Source organism: Oncorhynchus nerka, linkage group LG28 (genome assembly GCF_034236695.1).
Source record: "Oncorhynchus nerka isolate Pitt River linkage group LG28, Oner_Uvic_2.0, whole genome shotgun sequence".
Taxonomy (NCBI): Eukaryota; Metazoa; Chordata; class Actinopteri; order Salmoniformes; family Salmonidae; genus Oncorhynchus; species Oncorhynchus nerka.
Genome location: NC_088423.1, coordinates 52,361,827 through 52,386,477, shown reverse-complemented (window position 1 = coordinate 52,386,477; position 24,651 = coordinate 52,361,827). Strand labels below are relative to the sequence as shown.

General features: G+C 41.3%; 1 protein-coding gene across 1 annotated transcript in view; it reads right to left on the bottom strand.

Moving 5' to 3' along the window:
* Positions 1 to 687: 687 nt before the first annotated feature.
* The window catches only part of LOC115113408 (protein O-GlcNAcase), a 34,036-nt gene continuing 10,072 nt past the window's right edge, over positions 688 to 24,651 (bottom strand). Inside the window, exons 5-18 of the mRNA XM_029641002.2 lie at positions 24,439 to 24,610; positions 24,237 to 24,335; positions 23,789 to 24,073; positions 22,849 to 23,007; positions 21,221 to 21,408; positions 20,715 to 20,969; positions 20,042 to 20,245; positions 17,143 to 17,317; positions 12,150 to 12,235; positions 7,758 to 7,862; positions 7,377 to 7,468; positions 7,092 to 7,284; positions 6,563 to 6,722; positions 688 to 6,168 (exon numbers count right to left, since the gene is read on the bottom strand). Of these exons, the coding sequence (XP_029496862.2) occupies positions 6,032 to 6,168; positions 6,563 to 6,722; positions 7,092 to 7,284; positions 7,377 to 7,468; positions 7,758 to 7,862; positions 12,150 to 12,235; positions 17,143 to 17,317; positions 20,042 to 20,245; positions 20,715 to 20,969; positions 21,221 to 21,408; positions 22,849 to 23,007; positions 23,789 to 24,073; positions 24,237 to 24,335; positions 24,439 to 24,610 (2,310 nt within the window). The 3' untranslated portion in view covers positions 688 to 6,031. The remainder of the gene's footprint in view (positions 6,169 to 6,562; positions 6,723 to 7,091; positions 7,285 to 7,376; positions 7,469 to 7,757; positions 7,863 to 12,149; positions 12,236 to 17,142; positions 17,318 to 20,041; positions 20,246 to 20,714; positions 20,970 to 21,220; positions 21,409 to 22,848; positions 23,008 to 23,788; positions 24,074 to 24,236; positions 24,336 to 24,438; positions 24,611 to 24,651) is intronic.

The following is a 24,651-nucleotide window of genomic DNA, read 5'->3' as shown; positions in this document are numbered from 1 at the left end:
GGTAAAGTCATTTTCTCTGATGAATCCCCTTTCCGATTGTTTGGGGCATCTGGAAAAAAAAGCTTGTCCGGAGAAGACAAGGTGAGTGCTACCATCAGTCCTGTGTCATGCCAACAGTAAAGCTTCCTGAGACCATTCATGTGTGTGGTTGCTTCTCAGCCAAGGGAGTGGGCTCACTCACAATTTTGCCTAAGAACACATCCATGAATAAAGAATGGTACCAACACATCCTCTGAGAGCAACTGCTCCCAACCATCCAGGAACAGTTTGGTGACGAACAATGCCTTTTCCAGCATGATGGAGCTCCTTGCCATAAGGCAATAGTGATAACTAAGTGGCTCGGGGAACAGAACATCGAAATTTTGGGTCCATGGCCAGGAAACTCCTCAGACCTTACGCCACCTTCTCGAAATTAAAACTAGTTAAGGGAAATTTGCAGCCTGAATGGAGGATGCTGGAGCCAGGCTATGGGGAACACGTGTATTACTGGGCACATCCAGCCTAGTGCAGATATCGCGCACATGCACTGTCGGCTGCTTAGGCTATGGGGATCCTAATGGGGATCCTAATAAATACAGTAGTTTACACAATACCTGTTAAATAGTTGCAGCTGTTTACACAACTCATCCAGTCATATCAGTAATCATAACACATTTTTCACAAGTTCATACAATACACTACTCAAAACACTTTTTAAATTGTTTATTAATATTATAAACCATTTCTTTTACATACACATTTTACAGAAATGAGTTTCAGTAAACATCCCCCTCAAAAAAAACTATGTTCCTATGTATGTATCATCAAATGCAGGCCTACAATAATCCCTTCCAACTGCAGCTATACTTTCAAAATCAGGAGGCAGAAAAAAAAGCAGTCGTCACAATAGCACAAGCAATGATAAAATGTCAGACGTTATGGAAAAGTGAATCCTTCAATATCAGTGGAGAACTGGGAGGATACATGTTCCTATTCTCTCTGGGAAATTTACTTGACCACCACAGAATAATATAGTACGGAGGGTGACGTGTTGAATAGAGCAGACTAATATGCTTCAATCTAACTAGTGTTTAAAATGTTTGAACTGATTCAGGCTTGTGCTCATTGAGAAATGACAAATCAGAAAGCTCATTTTTGTTAACAAAAATACTTGTCATCTTTTCCCACTATTCCTTTTAATTGACTTGTATCTTGTCTGCGGTGACGTCATAGGTTGAGGAAGGGCATCAAGCTATCAACCCCCCCCCCGGTGAACTAGACTGTAATATGGATGTGATTTTTTTTCTGTTTGCTAAACCAAACAAATCTAATAAGCATCATGCATAGCACAGATGTACTGTATGTAGCAGTATCAAAACATCACATTGGCAGGCAGCTAGGACAAAGCAACAACATGAGCTACGGCTGATCCTCCTGTTACAAAAAGAAGGCTTCATGTTAGGATCAAAGTGCTTTACATGAACAAAAACAGCAAAATGAGAAACACTGAGTATAAAACATTTAACACATACGTAGATACAAAAGGCCTAGGTATAGTATATCACTCCCTCCATTTCTCTTGACACAGCCAGGGCCAGTGAAGGTAGTCAGTCAATGTCACTCTAGCTTAACAACCCTAACTGGGAGAAGGGCAGCAATGGTATTCAAGTGGGTGCAATGTTGTAGGACGTTGCCGATAGAAATGTGGCGTACAGAGCCGACATGGTTCCTCATTCTGCTTTGCATTGAATCGCGTCTGTTCTACACAGTATATTTCTAACTGACCATGCTGTCCTGGATAAGATTCTGGTTAGTGGTTAGCTTTCCTCAGCACATCATAGGAAGTTGGGAAATAGAGCAGCTGTATTATAGTGGGAGCGCTAAAGCATCTGCAAACTGTTCCGTCCTATTTTCACATTTTCTAACATTAAGATTTGGCTCATCTCTCTTGGCTTAAGAGCCAGAGCACTGGATTTGTAACTGAATCTAGAGACCTTTCAGAGCAGATGGCCCACCGTTGAGGCAAGGTGCATTCATTTTTAGCTTGCCTGGGGTACCGGAAGGTAGACTATTCCATGGTAATTAAATGTCAAAACTCAGCCCACCCTGGGCACCAAGTAAGCTAAAATGAACCCACCCATTCAAGTCCCCTTATGTATATGTCAGGTGGATTGACAGTAGATAAGAGTGCATGATAATCACCTGTGAGCTACAGTACAGGGCAATAGGCCCCTTGGAGATATCCACAGGTAGAAAAATCATATAGAAAGGCAATGAGCCAAAAGGCAATACAAAAGCAATATAAACATACTGTAAAAAATAGGGATGCGCATCTTTCCTTTTAAAGACGATTCTATACGTATAGATACGATACAGGAACGATACGTTTTAGTTTGAAACATTTCTGTGCCATTAGGTTTGATTAGAAAAGGAATCGATGCGATTCGGTCGAGGCGATGCACTAACATTTGTTGCATAAACACATTCATTTTCCATTCTAAATTCAAATCTGCTGTTGATGGAGCTAATGAGCTGGGCCTCTGTATGTGTGTGCTCGTGTAAATTATTTCTTTCTATGCGGTGTATGTACTATGCAGGCACCTGAGATGAGCCATAAGGGAGGCTCGGCATCTACCACCCCATTATCAGTTTTTTGTCCCCCCACTGATTCTGAAATCAAAATTGTGAAATTGTGCAGATGAAGTGTTTGAGCTAGCAAAGTATCAATATTTATTGTTCACAAATTAGTTATGACCTAGGCAATGAATATATAGCACAACTCTTTTTTCTAAATTGAATGGTTTTGACCGTTTGGAAGTTATGGAGTGATATCCTCGTGTGGACCATGCAGTGCGCCTCGCAAAAGTGATTGGTATCCTTGTCATGAAATTATCAAATTTACCCTGTATATCTAAAAATGACCATCTACACGGATTGTTTAAAGCAAAACTATCAAAACTATTGCTGATGGTGAACCTGAATAATCAAAACAATGTAGTGTAAGCCCTGTTCAGCAGGTATAGCCAGATGAGTTGTCTCTGGTAGCTTACTTTTATTCTGGTAAAACACAATTTTCAACATCACATAGATAGCAATAACTTTGCAAATTACATAGGTTGTCACTCAACTAATAAAGCTTGATATCATGCAAGCCATTTTAGCATTTGCATGCTGAAGGTGCCGCACAGATGTGCAAGAGCAGGAACAGGTCGCCTACCTTGTGTTGGTCAGCGTGCAAAACTGGGCACTGTGCTCAGTTTGACCAACAGTGTGTGAATGCAGCCTGAATTTGGGGCATTCCTGAATGTGGCCATTCTTATCCTGAATATGCAGATGCATGAATATCCACATACAGGAACACCACGAATTGCAAGCAGCAATTGCACCCTTCTCATACACCTTCCAAACTAAGATCTTATCCTCTTTTTTGATTTAGCATCCCGATAACTTTTGCCGACTTCTCTTTATATATGAAAGGTATTGCTGGCGACTTGGTTGCGGTACAGTTCTGCCTACGGCTTAGTATGAAATGTAGCCGTAATGCTGAGGCGGCATTGGCACGCTCTTAAGGTCTTGATGGTTGCTAGGCACCACCAGTTACTACTATCATCCTGGCAGTTCTAAACTTGGCGAGACATGTCACTTCACCCATCTTCGCGTAGCCCACCATATACACACTTTTCTTAACTATAACTGGATGGCTCCATAAAGAATTATCGTTGGAATAGACATCACCGAATGACAAAAATATTGGAATAAAGTAGGCCAATCCAATTGAAGGCATCAAATTGTTGCTTACTGAAACTCCCAGTCATCCAACTGTTATAATACATTTGATTGACGCAGTGGCCTTCCTGCGTGTGGTCAACTATTTCAGCACCGCTTTGAGACAAGCATGGGGTCTTGATAAATCAATGTCAGATTTTTCTTTTCACCGAACCTCTGTTTGGACATTGGTAAGACTACAATTAGGCTGTGGTAATGTTAGCTAAGTTGAGGTGAGTGCTGCTCATGATCATCTTGTCTGGTTGGCACATTTATTAGCAGTGATCAGAACATTTTGCCAGCATGTTATGTAGCTTAACAAGTGGATTATTTTGCTCTTCACTGGCAGTCACTTAGTAGCCTAGGCCTACTCCCGACCAAAAGCCTCTGACTTGTCTTAATCAATGTGATTTTGTTTCACTGAATCTCTTGTCTGTATATTTTGTTAATTCTCTGTCTGGGAAAATAAGTGGAGGTGGTATAGCTCATCGATCGGTTTGCTCATCCATCACTGATCAGAAACATTTAGCATGCAATAATGTAGCCCAAGTATGTTTTTTCTGTTTAATTAACAAAATAAATATTGATTTCACGTGCATGCTGCAGCCATATAGGTCACACAGACCAGTAACATAATTAAACTCAATACATGGCATTCTATTTTTTGGGGGAAAAATGAGTTGTGTTTCTTAGGTCCAGCCTAAAATGAATTAATAATGGATTTATTAAAATAGGATGTCCACCCACATTGGCCCCACGTCTACTCCCACACTTGCCGGCATGTGCACGGGAGATATAACAAACAAAGGCTTATCCTGGCAAGAATGTGACTATGAATTGGGTCCTAAAAAACAGTGCCTGTTAAAAAAAATATTAAAAAAGAAGTCTGTCTGTAAAGGGTATCAGTTTGACTAGGCTACTGATATTGCCTGGGGTTGTTCGACATGCAAAAACGCCTTGTAGATCAATGACTGTCAACAGTTACATGCAGTTCGACATTGACACAAAAGTTGAGATGTATTGAGAAAGTAATGAGCAAAACATTTTGGTGAACTGGCAATTTGTAACGTTTAAATCGTTTTCTGACCGATGCATGCTACATTTGGATCGGTTTGGTGTCCATGGACCGGTGCACTTATATCTTAAAACATTTCAAATCGGGGACCGATGCGTATTGGGTAAATCGTTTCATCCCTAGTAAAAAAGCATGGCCAAAAGCAAAGGGTTAAGGGAATAGACAAACCATAACATAAGTGACAACTTCCACATATTCCTTTCTCTTTCTTCAAGGTTCTACTCAGGTGGGTTTCAAGCAAACAACTCGTTACTTAAATCTTCAGAAGTTTCCTCCAACACTCAAACATATGATTTCATCTGCATGTCTGTCATGGTTAGGTAAACTATTGAGGAATCTAACGCACCAGAAAGAGAATTGTTCAAACTCAAGAGTGAAATGGACACACTAGAAAACAGTATAGGTGGAATCATAAACCACTTTCCACTCTGTTAGCTAGGAGGACCACCTGTGAAGAGGTGGTGCAGGAGAAAACTGTAATATACTTTAAAGGCCCCTTTTCCCCAACCAGCACCCCGTCAGCTAGGCCTATACTAGGGTGTAGTGTCAGAATATACTACCAAGTCTCAAATAACTCCATATTCTCTATACACTGCACTACCTTTAACCAGACAAAAGTAATGTGTTACATGGGGAATACGGGGAATACGGTGCAATTTCAGATGGAGTAATATCTCAATACACCCCCTGACTGTGTCTGCGTGAGACACAGACAGACCCCCCACTCGGGGCTACTGACAGTCAAGTCGAATGGTCTGAAAGGCTAATGGGAGTGGATGGCACCTGACCAGCTCCTACTTCCTGCAGCCGCATGGGGAACAGTCATCACCTCCATTCTGGAGACCAAAGACAGAGGGAAACCGTCTGCCATCTTGGCTCAAATCAACACACACAGGGCTTTACAGATAACCTCTGTGGCTCTTAACAGTTTCGGATTCTGTTTCAATCCGGCAGAGCTCTGGGCCTTTAGCGGCAGCACAGTGAATCTGTACAAGATGCGATGTTTCTGAACACGGTCTAAAAACAGGCTGCCTCTAGTCCAGGTGGTTGAAGTATAAAATCATCAAGTATTGGTTGTTTTGTAAAGGTAACAGACAGTGATCCTTAGCCTGGCTGACTTAAGCTTTCTATACAGCTCCATGGTTGCTTGGTTAGCCAGGGTGTCAACTGTCTCAGAAGCTGCGTCCCGTGTTGATGATCTCGTAGTTGTTCTCAAAGGCTGCGGCCCATGATGATTATGTCTTTGGGGAAGCCCTCCATCTTGGCAACCTCGAAGCAGCCAAGCTTACTGTAGAAGTCCATCATCCTCTTGTCTGCCTGACGCACCTCACAGAACGCACCAATGGAACCTGGGGGGGAAAGAGTAAACAGCGTAGCAACATAAGTAAAAGTTATGGTAACACTACTTAAAACCTGCAGATATGCGTTAGAATTTGGTATAAGCATGTATGAGCCTTTATATACTATTATTATCCTTATAATGTTACGTCTCTCGACGTAGGACATTTTCAACAGACTCAAAATGGCTGGTATTTAGCTAGGACCATTATGAGATGAGGATACAACATAAGGGGGTCATACATGCTCATGACAAGCATCCTTATACATTATAATTGGGATGTGGACGACTGAAGTTTTCGATAATGGATCATAGAAGTTTGCTAGGGATGATTTGTAGATTAGTTCCCCCGAGCAAATGTGCTTGATTGATTGATTAAAACAGGTGCTGTCAACTCCGCCTACCATTGGCCTTTAGGGAGGAGAGCAGGCATCCCATCATGCTCTTGGCCACGCTGGGGTCGGTGACCTTGGCATGTATGTCCACTTTGATGAGGGACGGGAAGTTGGAGAGGAATGACTCTGGGAGGCCCTCCTCCTCCTCATGGAAACTCAACATCATCTTCTACGGGAGGGGGAGAGAGATCGTTTGCCATTTTAGTAATTTAACAGACACTCTCAGCCAGGGCAATTGACAATAATACCCTTCACACTACCATGCCCACCTGAACTGTACTGAGCAGTCTCGGGTTATTTTCCTTTGACATCGTCCTTTCCAGAAACTATGGTGGATGCGTAACCAGGCCCAGCCCAGTACAGCTCGGCTTGGTTCAGCTCAGTTCAGTAGTGTGAAAGGGGTATTTGTGCGTTCGACCAAAGTAGGTAAAACAACCAGATATCATGTTCATAGCACAACTTATATATATAAAAAAGTATCACAGAACTAGAATAATAACAGTCAAGCAAAAGAGACTCCGTCAAACCAGTCTCCTACCTCAGCCTCAGAGAGGTCCTTCTGGCAGTCGGGCTTGTTGTATTTCTCCTGCATGGAGGGGATCCAGCTCATTTTACACTTCTTGACAAAGGGCTTGACGTCCACAGTGCCCAGAGCGTAACCACAGATCCCCTCCTCGTCCTCCAAGACAAACCCATAGTCTGGACTCAGGTTCAGGAACCCTCCTACTAACCTGGAGAAACAATTCACATTAGGGTGAATTGTCTCCACTTCCATAGTTTTCAAAATAAATGTAGATGACAACTAAAATAAAAAGGTTCTTACCTGTCGCCTATGAGGTCTGGCTCCTCTCCAGAGAAGGGCAGTTCCTCCACACCTTCAGAGTACATCTCTCTGCAGATCTTATAAACTGCATGCTGGAACACACGAGCAGTTAGAAAGGACTCAGGATGACGCACACGTGCATGCGCACACACACAGGAATGGAGGAGACTGCTGACAGTGCAGAATGGGTAAACAGGCCTACCGATGAACCTCAAAGCAGTGTTTAAGTGAGAACAGCTCAGATACCAATAGCGTGTAGTTACACCCAGTCTGTTCAGCTAATCACTGACTGCATACAGGGAAATAACACCCACCCATACCCACACACAGACAGTCACACCTACTGATGTAGGGCAAAGGTGCCATAAAAACTATCCTTACCTCATCTTTAGCATAGTAGGGCCTGATGGAATAGATTTTGGATGTTGGCAGTGCGGGAGGAGGCTGGAAGAAAAGATCATTTGCCCCGTCGATTGGCAACAATCTCTGTCGAGGGATCAAAACAGAAAGGTTCAGTATAACTGACATCAGGCACGGTCTCAGCATTCACTGTCTCAGAGCTCCTTTGCTACTGCTAAGACACTGTGGCACCAACAACAGCTGGGTGTCAAAGGAAGGTTAAACCAGCCAATGGTCCAAGACATGGAAGTAACATAACTAAAAATGGCTTCTGTGGCACTTTTGGCTAGACAGTGAGCAGCAGTAGCAAATCATTACATCTGTTTTGATGAGAGCATAGCACATAAAGAATGTTTTCTTTTAAAATACAGAGGAATATGAGTTACAGGTGTATATGGGAGGAGTAAAGGCTTGGTCTGAGAAAGGTGCTGCTGGCTAAAGGAGATACTGCTGCTCCATTCCCCGTGTCTGGTCTAAGGCATCACTTTGAGTCGCTGGGCAGGGCAAGGCCCTCCTGTAGAGAGAAGTCATGATGCTGGCGCTGACACAGTGACAAAACTCCAGGAGCAAAACTACACAAGTCTAACATACAGGACCAGTCAAAAGTTCATTCAAGGGTTTTTCTTTATTTGTCATTTTTTCTACATTGTAGAATAATAGTGAAGACATCAAAACTATGAAATAACACATATGGAATCATGTAGTAACCAAAAAAGGTATTTGGTGGCTACTTTGAAGAATCATGTAGTAACCTTTGCCTTGATGACAGCGTTGCACACTCTTGGGATTCGCTCAACCAGCTTCACCTGGAATGCTTTTCCAACAGTCTTGAAGGAGTTCCCACGTATGTTGAGCATTTTTTGGCTGCTTTTCCTTCACTCCAACTCATCCCAAACCATCTCAATTGGGTTGAGATCGGGTGATTGTGGAGGCCAGGTCATCTGATGCAGCACTCCATCACTATCCTTCTTGGTCAAATAGCCCTTACACAGTCTGGAGGTGTGTTGGGTCATTGTCCTGTTGAAAAACAAATGATAGTCCCACTTAGCGCAACCAGATGGGATGGCGTATCGCTGCAGAAAGCTGGTTAAGCGTGACCTAAATTTTTCAATAAAATCACCAACATCGTCACCAGCAAAACACTCCAACATCACCGCCTCCATGCTTCATGGTGGGAACCACAAATGCGGAGATCATCCGTTCACCTACTCTGCGTCTCAAAAGACACAGCGGTTGGAACCAAAAAAATAATAATTTGGACTCATCAGACCAAAGGACAGATTTCCACCACTCTAATGTCCATTGCTCGTGTTTCTTGGGCCAAGCACGTCTCTTCTTCTTATTGGTGTCCTTTAGCAGTGGTTTCTTTGCAGCAATTCGACCATGAAGGCCTGATTCACGCAGTCTCCTCTGAACAGTTGATGTTGAGATATGTTTTACTTGATATACTTGAACTCTGTGAAGCATTTACAGTTGAAGTCGGAAGTTTACATACACTTAGGTTGGAGTCATTAAAACTCTTTTCAACCACTCCACAAATTTCTTGTTAACATACTAGTTTTGGCAAGTCGGTTAGGACATCTACTTTGTGCATGACACAATTCATTTTTACAACAATTGTTTACAGACAGTTTATTTCACTGTATCGCAATTCCAGTGGGTAACACATTTACATACACTAAGTTGACCGTGCCTTTAAACAGCTTGGAAAATAACAGAAAACGATGTCATGGCTTTAGAAGCTTCTGATAGGCTAATTGACACAATTTGAGTAAATTGGAGGTGTACCTGTGGATGTATTTCAAGGCCTACCTTCAAACTCAGTGCCTCTTTGCTTGACATCATGAGAAAAAAAAAGAAAAAAAATTGTGGACCTCTACAGGTCTGGTTCCTCCTTGGAAGCAATTTCCAAATGCCTGAAGGTACCACGTTCATCTGTACAAACAGTAGTACGCAAGTATAAACACCATGGGACCACGCAGCCGTCATATCACTCAGGAAGGAGACGCGTTCTGTCTCCTACAGATGAACGTACTTTGGTGTGAAACAGCAAAGGACCTTGTGAATATGCTGGAGGAAACAGGTACAAAAGTATCTATATCCACAGTAAAAACGAGTCTTAAATCGACATAACCTGAAAGGCCTCTCAGCAAGGAAGAAGCCACTCCTCCAAAACCGCCATAAAAAAGCCAGACTACAGTTTGCAACTGCACATGGGGACAAAGATTGTACTTTTTTGGAGAAATGTCCTCTGGTCTGATGAAACAAAAATAGAACTGTTTGTCCATAATGACCATCTTATGTTTGGAGGAAAAAGGTGGAGGCTTGCAAGCCGAAGAACACCATCCCAACCGTGAAGCACGGGGGTGGCAGCATCATGTTGTGAGGGTGCTTTGCTGCAGGAGCGACTGGTGCACTTCACAAAATAGATGGCATCATGAGGTTGGAAAATTATGTGGATATATTGAAGCAACATCTCAAGACATCAGTTGCAAATGGGTCTTCCAAATGGACAATGACCCCAAGCATACTTCCAAAGTTGTGGCAAAATGGCTTAAGGATAACAAAGTCAAGGTATTGGAGTGGCCATCACAAAGCCCTGACCTCAATCATTTAGATCATTTGTGGGCAGAACTGAAAAAGCGTGTGCGAGCAAGGAGGCCTACAAACCTGACTCAGTTATACCAGCTCTGTCAGGAGGAAGGGGCCAAAATTCACCCAAATTATTGTGGGAAGCTTGTGGAAGGCTCCCAGAAACATTTGACCCAAGTTTTAAAAAATTATAGGCAATGCTAACAAATCTAATTGAGTGTATGTAAACTTCTGACCCACTGGGAATGTGATCAAATAAATAAAAGCTGAAATAAATCTCTACACTATTATTTCACATTCTTAAAATAAAGTTGTGATCCTAACTGACCTAAGACAGGGAATTTTACTAGGATTAAATGTCAGGAATTGTAAAAAACTGTGTTTAAATGTATTTGGCTAAGGTGTATGTAAACCTCTGACTTCAACTGTATTTGGGCTGCAATCTGAGGTGCAGTTATTCTAATGAATTTATACTCTGCATCAGAGGTAACTCTGGGTCTTCCTTTCCTGTGGCGGTCCTCACGAGAGTCAGTTTCATCATAGCACTTGATGTTTTTTGCAACTGTACTTGAAGAAACTTTCAAAGTTCTTGACATTTTCCGGATTGACTGACCTTCATGTCTTAAAGTAACGATGGACTGTGGTTTCTCTTTGCTTATTAGATGTTTTTCATGCCATAACATGGACTTGGTCTTTTACCAAACAGGGCTATCTTCTGTATACCACTCCTACCTTGTCACAACACAACTGATTGGCTCAAACACATTAAGAAGGAAAGAAATTCCACAAATTAACTTTTAAACAAGCCACACCTGTTAATTGAAATGCATTCCAGGTGACTACCTCATGAAGCTGGTTGAGAGAATGCCAAGAGTGTGCAAAACTGTCATCAAGGCAAAGGGTGGCTACTTTGAAGAATCTCAAATATATTTAGATTTCTTTAACCTTTTTTGGTTACTACACGATTCCATATGTTATTTCATTGTGCTGATGTCTTCACTATTACTCTACAATTTCGAAAATAGAAGAAAAAACTGGAATGAGTGGGTGTCCAAACTTTTGACTGGTACTGTATATTAAACATTAGATACAGCTAAAGACTAACCACCAAGTCTTTTGAAGATCATCTACTACAGAGTTGGGAAGAAAACTGTTTCCAACAGTCTAGGAGGATCGTTCAACAGTATATTCTAGTCTAGGAGAATCAAGTTTTTTGTGCGGGCGGACTCGCTTGCGTTCTCGCTGGCGCTGTGATGCATACGCTTCCGTGTGCAAAGGGGGGATTTTTGCACTGAGCGTTTCCTGCAAAGAAATGAGATGTCATGGAAATCCAACACTAGCCATGCCACACGTTCAGGGGAGAGGAGGCAGAACGCGGGCGCCAAGGAAAAGCAGCATCTCCTTTGGGCAGTCAGCTGAAAGAAATTCGAATTTGAGACACTTTGGAGATTAGAAAACCAGTATGACTGCTTTAGCTTTTTACGATGTCAGTTCACCCTTTCCATTTTTAGACTGATCAGACCATACCAGATGCTGGTTGGACCAATATCTTTACAAATTCACAGGCACTCTTTCCGAGACATGGACTTATTTATATAAGGATTCTGAGGTATACACCCTTTAAAGAAACTTAAACCTAGTAATAAGCCCACCTTAGACAGACCAAACCCTTTCGCGTCTGCTGTGCGCAACAACCACTTTCTCTTCAACACAAAACTCTTATTTTCTTTACTAGCATTACATCACATTTATGATCTGTGAAGTCAGTGCATTGGTATATACCTGGAACTCTCCTGCTAGACCGCCCCTAAAGGCCCAAGGCTCTTGGTCTCCACTAAGGAACTGTGCAGTGGCCTGACTACGGCACCCTGTTAGGAGCACACAGCGGCGGATGGACACAGCATTACCATGGGACCCAGAAATAGAGCGGAACTTGCAGATAGGGGGGGGGGGGGGTTCAAGGAGGGTCAGGTTATCATTATTTTTCAATAACTCTAAAGAAAATAAAAAGCTTTTTTAAATAATAAAATGTGTATGAAATGGGTTTGGCTGGACTTGGGGCTCGAGCAACTAAAGCTTACTTTTGTGTGTCTCACTGGGAAGAATCATTGAGGTTATAAAGCCTGACTCAAACAGTCGGATTCTGGTTCACTTGCAGTGAGAACTTCCAAGTCATCCATACTCTAACTAGCTTAACTGACCTTAGATCAGTGTTTAGGAGGAACTCGTCCTACTGTGTAAGCTTCAGCTGCCGTCGCCCCACTGATCCCAGCACCTCATCTGAAGTCACATTCTCATCTAACCTGCCTCAGCACATGACCAGGGAGAAGGACTCAAACCAGGAAGAGCGAGAGGCTTTGAATTTTAAAAAACTCAACATAGAGAGGACAGTTCCATGCAGACACATAACTAAAAGGGGTGCAGTTTCAGTGCACCTCAAGTACTCGCTTGACTGGGGAGTACCTACTGTGGTGTTGGCACTCTGCTCCGTTCTTACAAGAGCAGCCTTGAACATTGTATTGTCAGTCACACCTTTCAAATATATGAGTGATTGCCATCGTTGGTTGTTGTGCCTGTGAAGCACTTTGTTACAAAAAAAAGTGCTATATAGAGTAAGATCAGATTGATAGACGATGCCACATCTGGTGAGGTCTCCTGTCATGTGTAGACACAGATGCAGCACGAGAACATTACAGTAGAGTTAACGCTCCTGCTATAACATACAGTAACAACCTCACCCTGACTAGAACACTTCCTCTGACGAGGCTGGCTCCACTCATCACACAGATGCACCCACAGAGAGGAACTCACAGCTAGCTTTTAGCTGCTTGGGAGTGAATCACTGGAGACACAGATCTCGATCTTAATAAAATGGTTATTTCACAGTTTTGTTCTGCTTGCCTCAGCGTGTCAAGTTGCAATGTAAGTTGCTAGTCGCTTTGTGAAAGAACGACTAGTCACTTTTAAAGCATATATTAAAGACCGAAAAAGGTGGTGTATACTGTAGTTAGCACCCCAAAACTAGAGGATGGTAGAGAGACTAACAATCTGAAAGCCTGGTGTGAACCCCAGTGTGTAGGTGCACCCAGTGCCTGTCCAAGCCACATCTATGAAAAGGCCTACTGGTAAAAACATACATGTTAGAGAGAAACAAATGCTGTCAGAGAAAAAAATAATAAAATACATTATGCTTATCGCTCGCTACTACAGATCGCTTGCGCAAAATGTGACTGTGACTTCATCCGGAGGGCAGCTTTCCTTCCATCACCCAAATCAAATCTCTTCATCTGATATGAAAATCAATCAAAACAAAAAACATTTTACAAAGGTGACAAGGCCAGCAGTGAGCATACGTCGGCCATTGCGATCCAATAGCAGTAGAAACTGGTACTGAGGATTTGTCCATCTGCACACGGTGAAAGGAGAGAACAGTAGAAGATAGTCGTTAGCAAATGTGTCCAAGTAACAACACCAGCGAGGAGAAGGTAAGACTGACTGCCGGTTGCACAACTACAGACCAGTAAGGGGATGAATACATAGACTAGAGCTCTTTGATAGGGCCTTGAGGGCAGTTTAGTAATAAAAGAGAAGGTGTTGTCTACAAAACAATAGATTGGCCTGATGAGGGAAAGCCTTTATGTTGCTTAATGTTCTGTTTAGCTAGCCCACAGCCAGTACTGTTTAGAAAGACAGACCTCCACTAAATTATTCACAAAGACCTACAAAATGGTTCTCTACAGTCTAAAATGTTATACTGGTTTATAATGCCATCATAGCTATGATATAGCAGTGGTTCTGCCAGTGTGGGTTTGCTGCCTGCTGTTTACTGTATAGGTTAGAGTCTTCTGCTCTGGACAGAAACCTGTGAATGAAACATGGTTACTGTGTAACCTACAGGCCATGCTAGTGCTTCAGGGTTGATCAAAACAGCTTTCTATGGCTGCAGACGACCTCTCGCAGAAAAGTTGTTCTAACTGTAGAATGGTGCATTTGGGATCCCTGACTGGTTGACTCATTATCAAGACATGTTACATGTAGTTGAGGTGTGTGTAAGACGGAGTGTTTTTAAGTCCAAAGAGAATTGGCTCCGATACAGCTAGAATAAACTATTCAGGAGAGGCCAGGCACTCAGAGCCAGCAATAACACTGGTACACAGAGCATGTGTTGAGAATAGGCTCTGCATTGACCTTGCAGACCTCTGCAGTTACTGCATTAGTGAGGGCATTTTATGAAACTAATCGTTTCAATATGGTAACACATTGCCTCAGAGCATTCATTGTTATCGTTGTTGTTGCACCAGAATGGCCTTCCACAGTCAGTCACCTTCCTCTCCAAGCTCGTTGGCACGCTAAGGGGTGGGAGTGAACGCAGAAGCCTGTTACTTGACACACAGCAAGCAGCAGTACCCCATATCTGGACCCATCACCACTAATACGGACACTTCACTTAGTTGTGGTGGACCAATTTATTTCGGTGTGGCTAGCAGTGCAAGCGGCATTCAGTCAGTCGAAAAGTAAAATGAACAAATCAAAAAAGTGCAATAAAAACAGAATCAAAACAACGATTGACAAGCAATGTAGCAGATGTCTGTCTGGCACTGGTGGATATATAAACTAAGCCTAAATGATCCTAATACGAGCCCGTAAGAGCTGACAACAAGAGTGCTCTAGACTCACCTTGAACACAGGTGAAAGCCAAGAGAAGTGAAATATTGCGTTGCCAAGTCAAATATGCTTTATCCATCAGTTAAGCAGACTGGGCAGTGGGCACTATAGTTACAGTACCTGTGCAGATGATTAATATGTGCATCGACTAAACTACCTAAGACTGGACGGCAGATGAAAAATCATTCAGCTGCACTATCAATTTTTAGCATGGAGAAAGTGTAATATGGTCATAAACATATCTGTAATGCTCATAAACATGCTTACCTCAATGGTATTCACCTTTGTGTATATTTTCAGCTCATCTAAAACTAGCCACGAGAATAGCTGCATTTTCACTGGATTAATAACTTCACCATGAAGCTTAAAGACGTGACATTTATTTGTTCATGCCTACAGTATATGCGTTTCATGTCCTACACTTACTAACTGTTCTGCTGCTCTGAGGAGTCGGAGTCATGCTGAATCGTTCCAGGTGTCCATACCATACGTAGTTGGTTGGTCTGTGTGTATGAGTAGAGACGTCAAACATTCAGGCTGCTGCACGGAAACTATGGAGACTCTAGTCTAGAGTATTTTTAAACTCTCTAAATTGTTAAATAAGTGAGAAACAGATGTCATTGTTGTACTAGTTCGTGAGTGGGCAACATATACGATCATCTTAAATCGACATGTTGAATGACTTCGTATTTTACATCAAATTATTGTATATTGCGCTAATTTTCCTAACGTGGACAGTTTGTGTTAATACCTTACACAAGCTTGCATTGTCACCCTATAACATTAAGTGGAATTACACATCCTTTTTACCTCAGATTGGTGATGTTAGTATAAAAGTTTATAGTCTTCACAATGACATAAGATTGGCTGCTTAAAGCATATCAATATCATAGGTTTTGTACCATTGATTTTGTAACATGCTGGGATGCACATGACTTAGAACGCAGAGTTAATGAAATGGCACCGAACATTCGGGGCGGTCTCTCTATCAAAGTCGCTGGCCACACACCAATACATGGATTTGAAATTCAGACTATCACTGAAATAGCAGCCAACCATTGTCACTGTTGATGTCCTATGCCACGTCGTGATTATTTTACATTAACTAACAGAAAATTAAGTCTGTCCCCTTTTCCATGATGGTAGCCTCCCGAAATCAACATCCAATACATAGATATAAGCCTTCTACAAGTTCTCATCTAACCAACCATGCATAGGTTATTCCAAGTTTCAGTGTGGCCGTTGAATAGTGTTAGTTTGAACAGCGCTACAGCCCAAACATTTGCCCCCTGCTTTGTTGATTTTAGCGTTATATCGATGGCAGTGATTAACAAAAAAAGTGTTGCTTGCACTGACTGCGTTGGCGACCCACTTGAATCAAAATGCAACACTTCAAAATTGTCTTCCACAAATTGTCCTATAACCAGTGATGTACACATTATTCCCAGATTCAGTGTGTTTTTCTTGAGCTGTGTTTAGTTCTCTCCCCTCTCACGCAATCGATTTCAACGTGACATCAATATGAATGGTTGACAAACAAGTGTTGCGTTTCTCTTTCTGTTTCGGTGACCCACAAATCAAAATGCATCACTCCAAAATGTAACTGACTGTCTTTTACAGGTTGTTGTCTAACCAGTGATGTAAAAAAAAAATCTCAAAAAAATCTGTTTTTTTGTTGTGTTAGTTTCAAAAGCATGTACAACATGACTTTCTCGCTATTTCAGTGATTTATTGACACTTGTCAAGACAACTGTATTTTTGGTGCATGTGCAGTTTATTTTGTTGTACATGCATGTGTAGATTGAAAACAGAAACATAAAATGTTCTAAGTGTTATAAACTGTTTCTGCATATTAGTTATTGATTTGGACACATTCAAATTGTTTTGACATTGGGCTATTTATGAAAACGTATTGTCAACCGGAGGCAGCGTCAGCATTAATTTCCAATGGCATTGTACTTAATCGGGTAAAAACTGCTGAATGATTCCAAAAATGTTCCGCGATTGATTTATTTTGATGATATATCAGAAATCACCAGAACGGGTTTGCCCTGCCTAATATGAGTGTGGATGTGTGAGCGTGTGTGTGTGTGTGTGTGTCCGTGCGTACCTAGCCACTGGACAAAGGACTTGACCATGGAGGTGATGCTCTTGATGTCCCAGATGTAGGGGTAGAGGTCGTAGAGGATGGTGCGGTTGGCTGAATTAGAGAGCCTGGTGAACATCTGGATGACCGAGCAGCACATCTCCTCAAACTTCTCAGCCCGGCACTTCCACTCCGCAACCTGGGGGCAGACAACAGGGTGGTGTTCTTTAGGGCACCCTATCTCTTTAAACAGAATCTTAAATACACACGCCCAGAAATCACAATTAGTCAATATTCAGTTTGAATCTTTCCAAAACACAGGATAAATTCTAGGTATCATTTTAAATGAAGCTTCCTTTACTGATACAATATTTTCCATGCTTTCCCCCTTTGTATATACCATAGATATTCAACCAAAACAATCTTGCTGAGGGAAATGTAGTATCACAAACAATATTCCTAATCTGTTGATTACTATTATTTATCTTTTAGGATGTTAATATTGCCAAATAATATATTTTCATGTAAACCGATGTTACTTACATCAACCAGAGGAATACAATAAATAAATAAAAATAATCTTGGAATCGCATCAAAAACAATTGCATAGGGTTATTGGAATTCTATAATTATCAAGAAATTCCCCATATGAGAGTAGATATCCATCCTCATTCAGTAACTACCCAAAGAAAATATTTTTGTTCTTAAACAAGAAAAAAAGACTTATTTTTAAATAGCATATCTTTGTTGTTCCATAGAAAGTATCTGTGAGAGGGAAAATTATGTTTATTTCTCAAATAAAGCATTATATCAAAACAATTAAATATAACAACCGGTCCTGTTTTCTTTGTAACAAAGTTCTATATGTCAATCCAAAACAGTATACTGTAAATACAGTTATAAAAACAAATGAAAAATGGTTTTCCTCCATTCCACAGAAATCACAATTAGTCAATATAATAATATAACATCCAAGCAAAAAGTGCCTGCTCATGGAATTTGGCCAATTGAGAATATCTTTCCATAGATAGTGAGGCTTGTTCCTCCAATAAAATTATAAATGGGGATAAGTCAAGTGATAACAAGACATAAACCGACCTGGATAACCATCAGCTTCAGACAATAAAACCTGACCATTTGAAATATCTCTCAGTAACTAGGTTTAATTTCTTATTTGTTTTCTCAAAAACTAAAAAACTCTACCATACAGGAAACTGCTTTAGAAACCCTATTCCTGTCTCTCAAAAATATGGTGGTATCATAGTTTAAATTCATTGCTGAAATACCTTGAAAGCTCCCTTTCTTGATATGAAAAGCCATAATTTGAGTAACAAATACAAATATAAATGCTAATTGGGTACCTCTGCCTAATGCCACGTCCAAAATCAAATCTTTGAGATGTCCCGTGCGCTAATTTCAGAGCTAGTACAACCACTGTATGAAGTTGACTACTTAAAAAAAGTAATCAAACCACAAAAAAAACATACTGCTATGAACATAAACTCATGTTATACAGTGTCAAAAGATTTATTAAATCTACAAACTTAAGAAAATGATCACGGATGAGGTTATTATAGTCAATCATATCTAAGATCAACCTGATGTTATTACTAATGTGTTGACCATACATAAAACCAGACTGTTCTTCATCAATTATATGACGGAAATCTCGTTTCCACCTCTTCGCAAATACAAGGGCAAATAACAAATCCCTGAAATCATAATAAATCTTCTTAGCGGTGTTTGCTACATTGTCCCCCAAAAAATCCATATTGGAAGTTGACTGGGCTGATGTATACAGATAAAATTGGGAAACATGCTGAGATATTTCTTTTGGATTTTCATTTGGAATATTTGATCATTCATTTACAGAAGTCATTTGGAGTATTTGATCATTCATTTACAGAAGTCATTCCGCCCTGCCCTTTTTTCTAAATTAAAGAAATATTTTGTATTTCTCTCTTCCATCCATTTTTGTCTGGATCTTACAAATGCTCCCCGGGCCTTTTCCTCGTACAGTCTAACTGCATTTGCAGTGATGATAACTCCAGTAATTCCTGATTAGTTGGATCAGTTTTTTTGTACAATCCATTATGATGTTATATTATTTATCTCTTATGCCCCAATAAATTTATTTCCCCATCGTTTCTCTTTGCTTATTTGAGCTGTTCTTGCCATAATATGGACTTGGTCTTTTACCAAATAGGGCCGTCTTCTGTATAACCCCCCCCCCCCCTACCTTGTCACAACACAACTGATTGGCTCAAACGCATTAAGGAAAGAAATTCCACAAATGAACTTTTAACAAGGCACACCTGTTAATTGAAATGCATTCCAGGTGACTACCTCATGAAGTTGGTTGAGAGAATGCCAAGAGTGTACAACGCTGTCATCAAGGCAAAGGGTGGCTACTTTGAAGGATCCCAAACATATTTTGATTTGTTAAACACTTTTTTGGTTACTACATGACTCCATGTGTTGTTAAGTTGTAAAGAAAAAGCCTTGAATGTGTAGGTGTCCAAACTCTGTTTTTGTTGCAACTGCAGCCTAAAATGAAGTGAGAAAACTCTAAAATTGTTCCTCAGCTAGAAATTTTACGATCTCTCATGCCGCCATCTTGAGCGACCCCTCATCCACAGCCTTAGTTAGAACTAAATGTATCGACACGGCAAAACGGTCATCTCCGTGAGGAGGTTTTACATTGTGTGTGCCACAGCATAGATACAGTTTCAGTGTTTTAGACCCACCCCCAATGGCTGCATAAAGGTACTACACAACTACCATTTTGTACCGCAGTGGTGATTACCACCACACCTGAATATTTCATAGCTCTGAATATCAGAAAAAAATTCTAATGACTAACAAGGCTAATGTAGGGATAATTTCCCTCCTAACTACCCATCCCTCTATCCCATACACCCACCTTCTCTGGTTCCTTGCCCTCGCAGTTGACGCTGACGGTGCTGCTATTGGCCCGTAGCCAGTTGAACTCCTTGAGCATGTGCAGGGCTTTGGGTCCGTATTCATAGGGCAGGTAGAAGAGCTCAGCTAGCAGGGTCAGGTCCTCCAGAGAGAGAGGCTCTGCCGTGTACAATGCCTTCTCATTGGGACCAGGTACAAAGACATCCTGAAAGACAAATACAAGTAATTGTTTAAACATAAGTCACTTAATTGCAAATCACTTGGAAAACCTGAGTCACGGACACGGACACACACACACACGTACGTCACACACACCAGAACTGGGTTCAAACACTATTTAAGATATATTCCCGACACAAAGACATTTGAAAGTAAGTATTTGTATATTTCTTGTTTGAAAATACAAGTAGTTGAATATTGGTTGAATATAGTTGAATATTTAAATACTCCCATGCATTTGAACCCAGGTCTGGTATTTGAAATAATGTATTTGAAAATGGTTTCAAATACTAAGCTATTTGTAGGAATTGTTTTGAAAATACTTTCAAATACTTTCAATAGAAGTAGTTGATTAGGGCCGTATTATTTGAAAATACGCAGAACATAAGTATTTAAATAACAAATAATAAAACATGTATTTGAACCCAGTTCCAACACACACACAAACGACTTACCTGTTTGATCTGTTCGTCTGTCTGCATGGGGGCCATGTCAATGTCCTCCTCTGGAGACTTGGACTCAGGAACCAGGACTTCCCTGTCTGTGTCCATGGGCTTCAGATCCTCTGCCATCTTGTCTATAAGGACCAGGCTGCTCTTGGTCTCATTTGCAGCCTCCGCTACAGGGTCTGACTCTGGGTCAGTTTCATCTGGTTTCTCCACAACCATCTCCATGGGCTCTTCATCAGACTCCTTCTTCTCAACATCCACCTGAACAACATTAGAAACTTTTAGGAAACAAGTTATTGCCTCACCATCTTGGTGAGCCCATGTAGAATTGTGTGTTATTCTTGATCAGTTGTAATTAAATATTTTGTTTTGTTGTACTATATGTAGACTGTGAGACTTGGCACAACAGAGACAAACCAGGGAAACCAACTTAAAACCATTGGATGTGCACTGCATACTGTATGTTCTACCCTATCGAATATAAAAATGATCTAAGTTAAATCAGTAACTACCTCCTCCACCTCTTGTTGTTGCAGTCTCTTGGCCATGGGGTGGTTGTTGGGGTCAGGGGCGCCTGTGGGGGTCATGATGGGCTGTTGGAACACTGTAGTGACTGTAGTAGCAGAGCAGAGGGAGGAGGCACCTAGTGATGACACGTCAATAGCTGAACTCTTAGCTCCGCTGTGGGGTACCTGGCGACCTGGAGAGGAGACAAGGACAGAGACATTGTCAACATGCTATACAAGAGGCTTTTATAACAAATATCAACATACTAGACAAAAATAGAATAATGCTTTAATGCATGAGTGAAATAAGTGTTTAAAATCCAGTGCTGAATTTTTCGAGAGACATTTACCATTGTTTCAAATGATACAGTATGAAGTAAGGAAACACACACACACACGTTATTTAAGTGACAATGCCAGAGAAGCAGGTGATAAAGGATATATTGGCACGGGTGTTTAGGCCCAAGACGAAGTCGAGGGCTGGAAAATCATTCCAATATATAATCCAAACACTGGCTTCAAGGGCATTGTCACTTTTATACAACGGGTTACCAAAATATTCTAATAATGATTGACATTTTTTCATTAAAAAAATTATTTTGATGCATTTATTCATACTATTTCATCCTTCTACAAGATATAGTCCCAACACAAGTCTAGGGTTGCTACCCAAGCCAGCTGGTCGTTCGTTCTATTGGCTCTGTTGACGGAGATGCGACCCAGTCGTTCAATCTTTTTGTTCTGTATCTATGGACGCGATCCAATTCTTCGTTCTAAAATGTTCCATTGCCATACTGGCTGGCAATGTTCTTATCCCTTCCTTGCTAACTAGCCAACTACAAAACAACAATCTATCCGCAATATTAAAGCTGATCCATCCCCTAATAAAAAATACATATATAAAAAAGCAAGCCAACTACGGCTAACTTACAGCCATGTCAAACAGTACAGACAGAATAACAACAGTAGCTGCATTTGCATAAGCTGTTTTCTAGTGAAATTTATTTGGATACATCCTGAACAATAAGATAATGAGGCACGATTTCACCTAGATTTCACTAGAAAATGGACTCTCACATCAGGACACTGTTACTCAGAGGAGCTAGTAAACAACACAGCTAACACAATATCTTCAAACTGAAGCAGGAAAGACTGCAAACTAGCAGTCTAGTTTGTATATATCCATAAAAAAATATGCCAGCTGATACATGATTTCGACTGGCTGAGAAAAGCTGCCTTCCTCTGTCTAGTCCCGACCCGACACGTTCATTACTATGGGACAGTTGGGGATCGAATTTGAATATTGAAACAATGTTGCAAATGTCAGAGACAGACAGCAAGATTTATAGAAATCTCCGCTGTTGAAAATAAAATGTTAGTCTAAAAGAAACGTGAGATAATGTCAAGATGCTTTTATAGGAGATAAAGTTTATAAAGTGCCTGACTGGGCTAATGAGACAGTAGATTGCGCAGTCAGGGGGAACAGAGTAAATATGCATTTTAACGTCATGGATTTAGCCGATGGTAACTTGTGGAACAGACACCGGCTGGAATGTGCTTTTAACCAATCAGCATTCAGGATTAGACCCACCAGTTGTATAAATGAGAGATGATATGTAGGTGACAGTTCTTACTGTTGTACTGGTGAGGCACTACAAACTCCCCCAGCCACTCTGTGAGGGCCAGTTTCAGGGCCAGCTGAGGGCTGTACAACATGTCGGTCTCTAACTCCTCATCACTGCCCTCATTCTCCAGCTTGATCTGGATAGACACGGTACTGTCCTCTCCATCCGCTGAGAGGAGGGAGGAGGATGGAGGAAGGAGAGAGGGGGGGGGAAGGGAGAGAGAGAAGGAGGAAGAGAGGAAGGGAGATAAATAAGATTAAGATGACTTTATTGGTACATTTCACAAAAAAATCCAACCGAAATTTGACTTCTGCTTTTAACCCAACCCCTCGAAAGACACATTCAGGTTTTTAGAGAGGTGCGGGGGGCTGCCACACTGATAACCAAACAAATCACCATTACCAGGTGTAATGTACAGGCCTGTTTGAATACTGTGAAAGCGCCTCCTTCCATTCCTCTATTTGAGTAATCAATAATGTGATTGGATTTAATTGAAAGCCATGTAATCTGAATAGACACAACGCTGTCCTCTTTTGAGGATAGATATAATATTTTGTGTCATTCTTAAAAACCAAACAGACAAGACTTTGGCAGCCATTTCGTGTACCTTGTGTGACGGTGAGTGAACCTACTCTACAAATACCAAAACATTCACTCAATTGTCGTCTTTAATTGGCAATAACACTCTCAGATTCAGGACAACAATGAAAACCAATACACACAGCAGTCGTGAGAACCAAAACTGTACATCCCTGCTTTAAGAAATTTGTATTTTTAGCTCAATCGGGCACATTACAGAACATAATTTCCCTGACGAATAAATCTAATAAAGTAAGTGAATAAATAAATAAATGAAGTCCACCCCGGTCAGACGTACCCATGACGATGATATTATGTGTAATTTCATAGTACCCGAATCCGAATGTGCCAGAAATCAAGTCAGACTTACTCATGGCAACATCCTTGCGCACTCCGTTCATGTTGGACTTGTACCAGGTGGCCAGGGTGTGGATGGCCACAAAGTTGGACTCAAACTCACAGTTGGGGTTGGTGAGAACCCCCTTGAGGCGGGGGATGAGCTCTGTGGAGCGCCCCTTGTACGGCCCCAGGAACAGACGCTTCTGGTCGTAGTCGTTGGCATGGATATTGTCCCAGATTACCGGAGCTCTCTTCAGGATCTTAGAGACCTCCTCTATGGACTCCACTGTAATGTCTTTGGATACCACCTTAGGACCTAGAAAAATAATGTCCGATGTAGGAGTCATGCAAGTTCTAAAGTATATTAAAAAATATGTTACACGGTCCGTTACTGTGTTTTTATCTTATAATGGTAAGGTTAATTCCATCTAATGAGTGCCAAAACATGTTGGATATGAACTAGTTTGGATCTACTGTACCTGTCCACAGCACTTCAATACCAGGCAGCAGCTTCTCTCCCACTGTGTGCAGGTAGGGAGATTGGGCCACATTGGGGTAACAGAACGTTCCACAGTACTCTGGTTTTAGGGAGACAATGAAAAACATACATGAAATTTATATCTTCCTTCAACTTTGAATCTAGACCAAATTTCAGTAACAACATACAGGGTTACCTGTTACCTGTGGGGCAGAAGAGGAAGGTCTCAGGCTCTCCCAGGTACTGAAAGATCTCATTGGTGATGGACACCTGGGCATGGGCGAAGGAGCTGAACACTTCCTTGTCGGCGGGGCACATGTTGTGGTCGATGTCGTCAAACAGTAAGGCAAATGACTTGCAGCCAAAGTGAGTTACCTAATGGAGAGAATGAATAATTATATTTTATGTTAAGACTC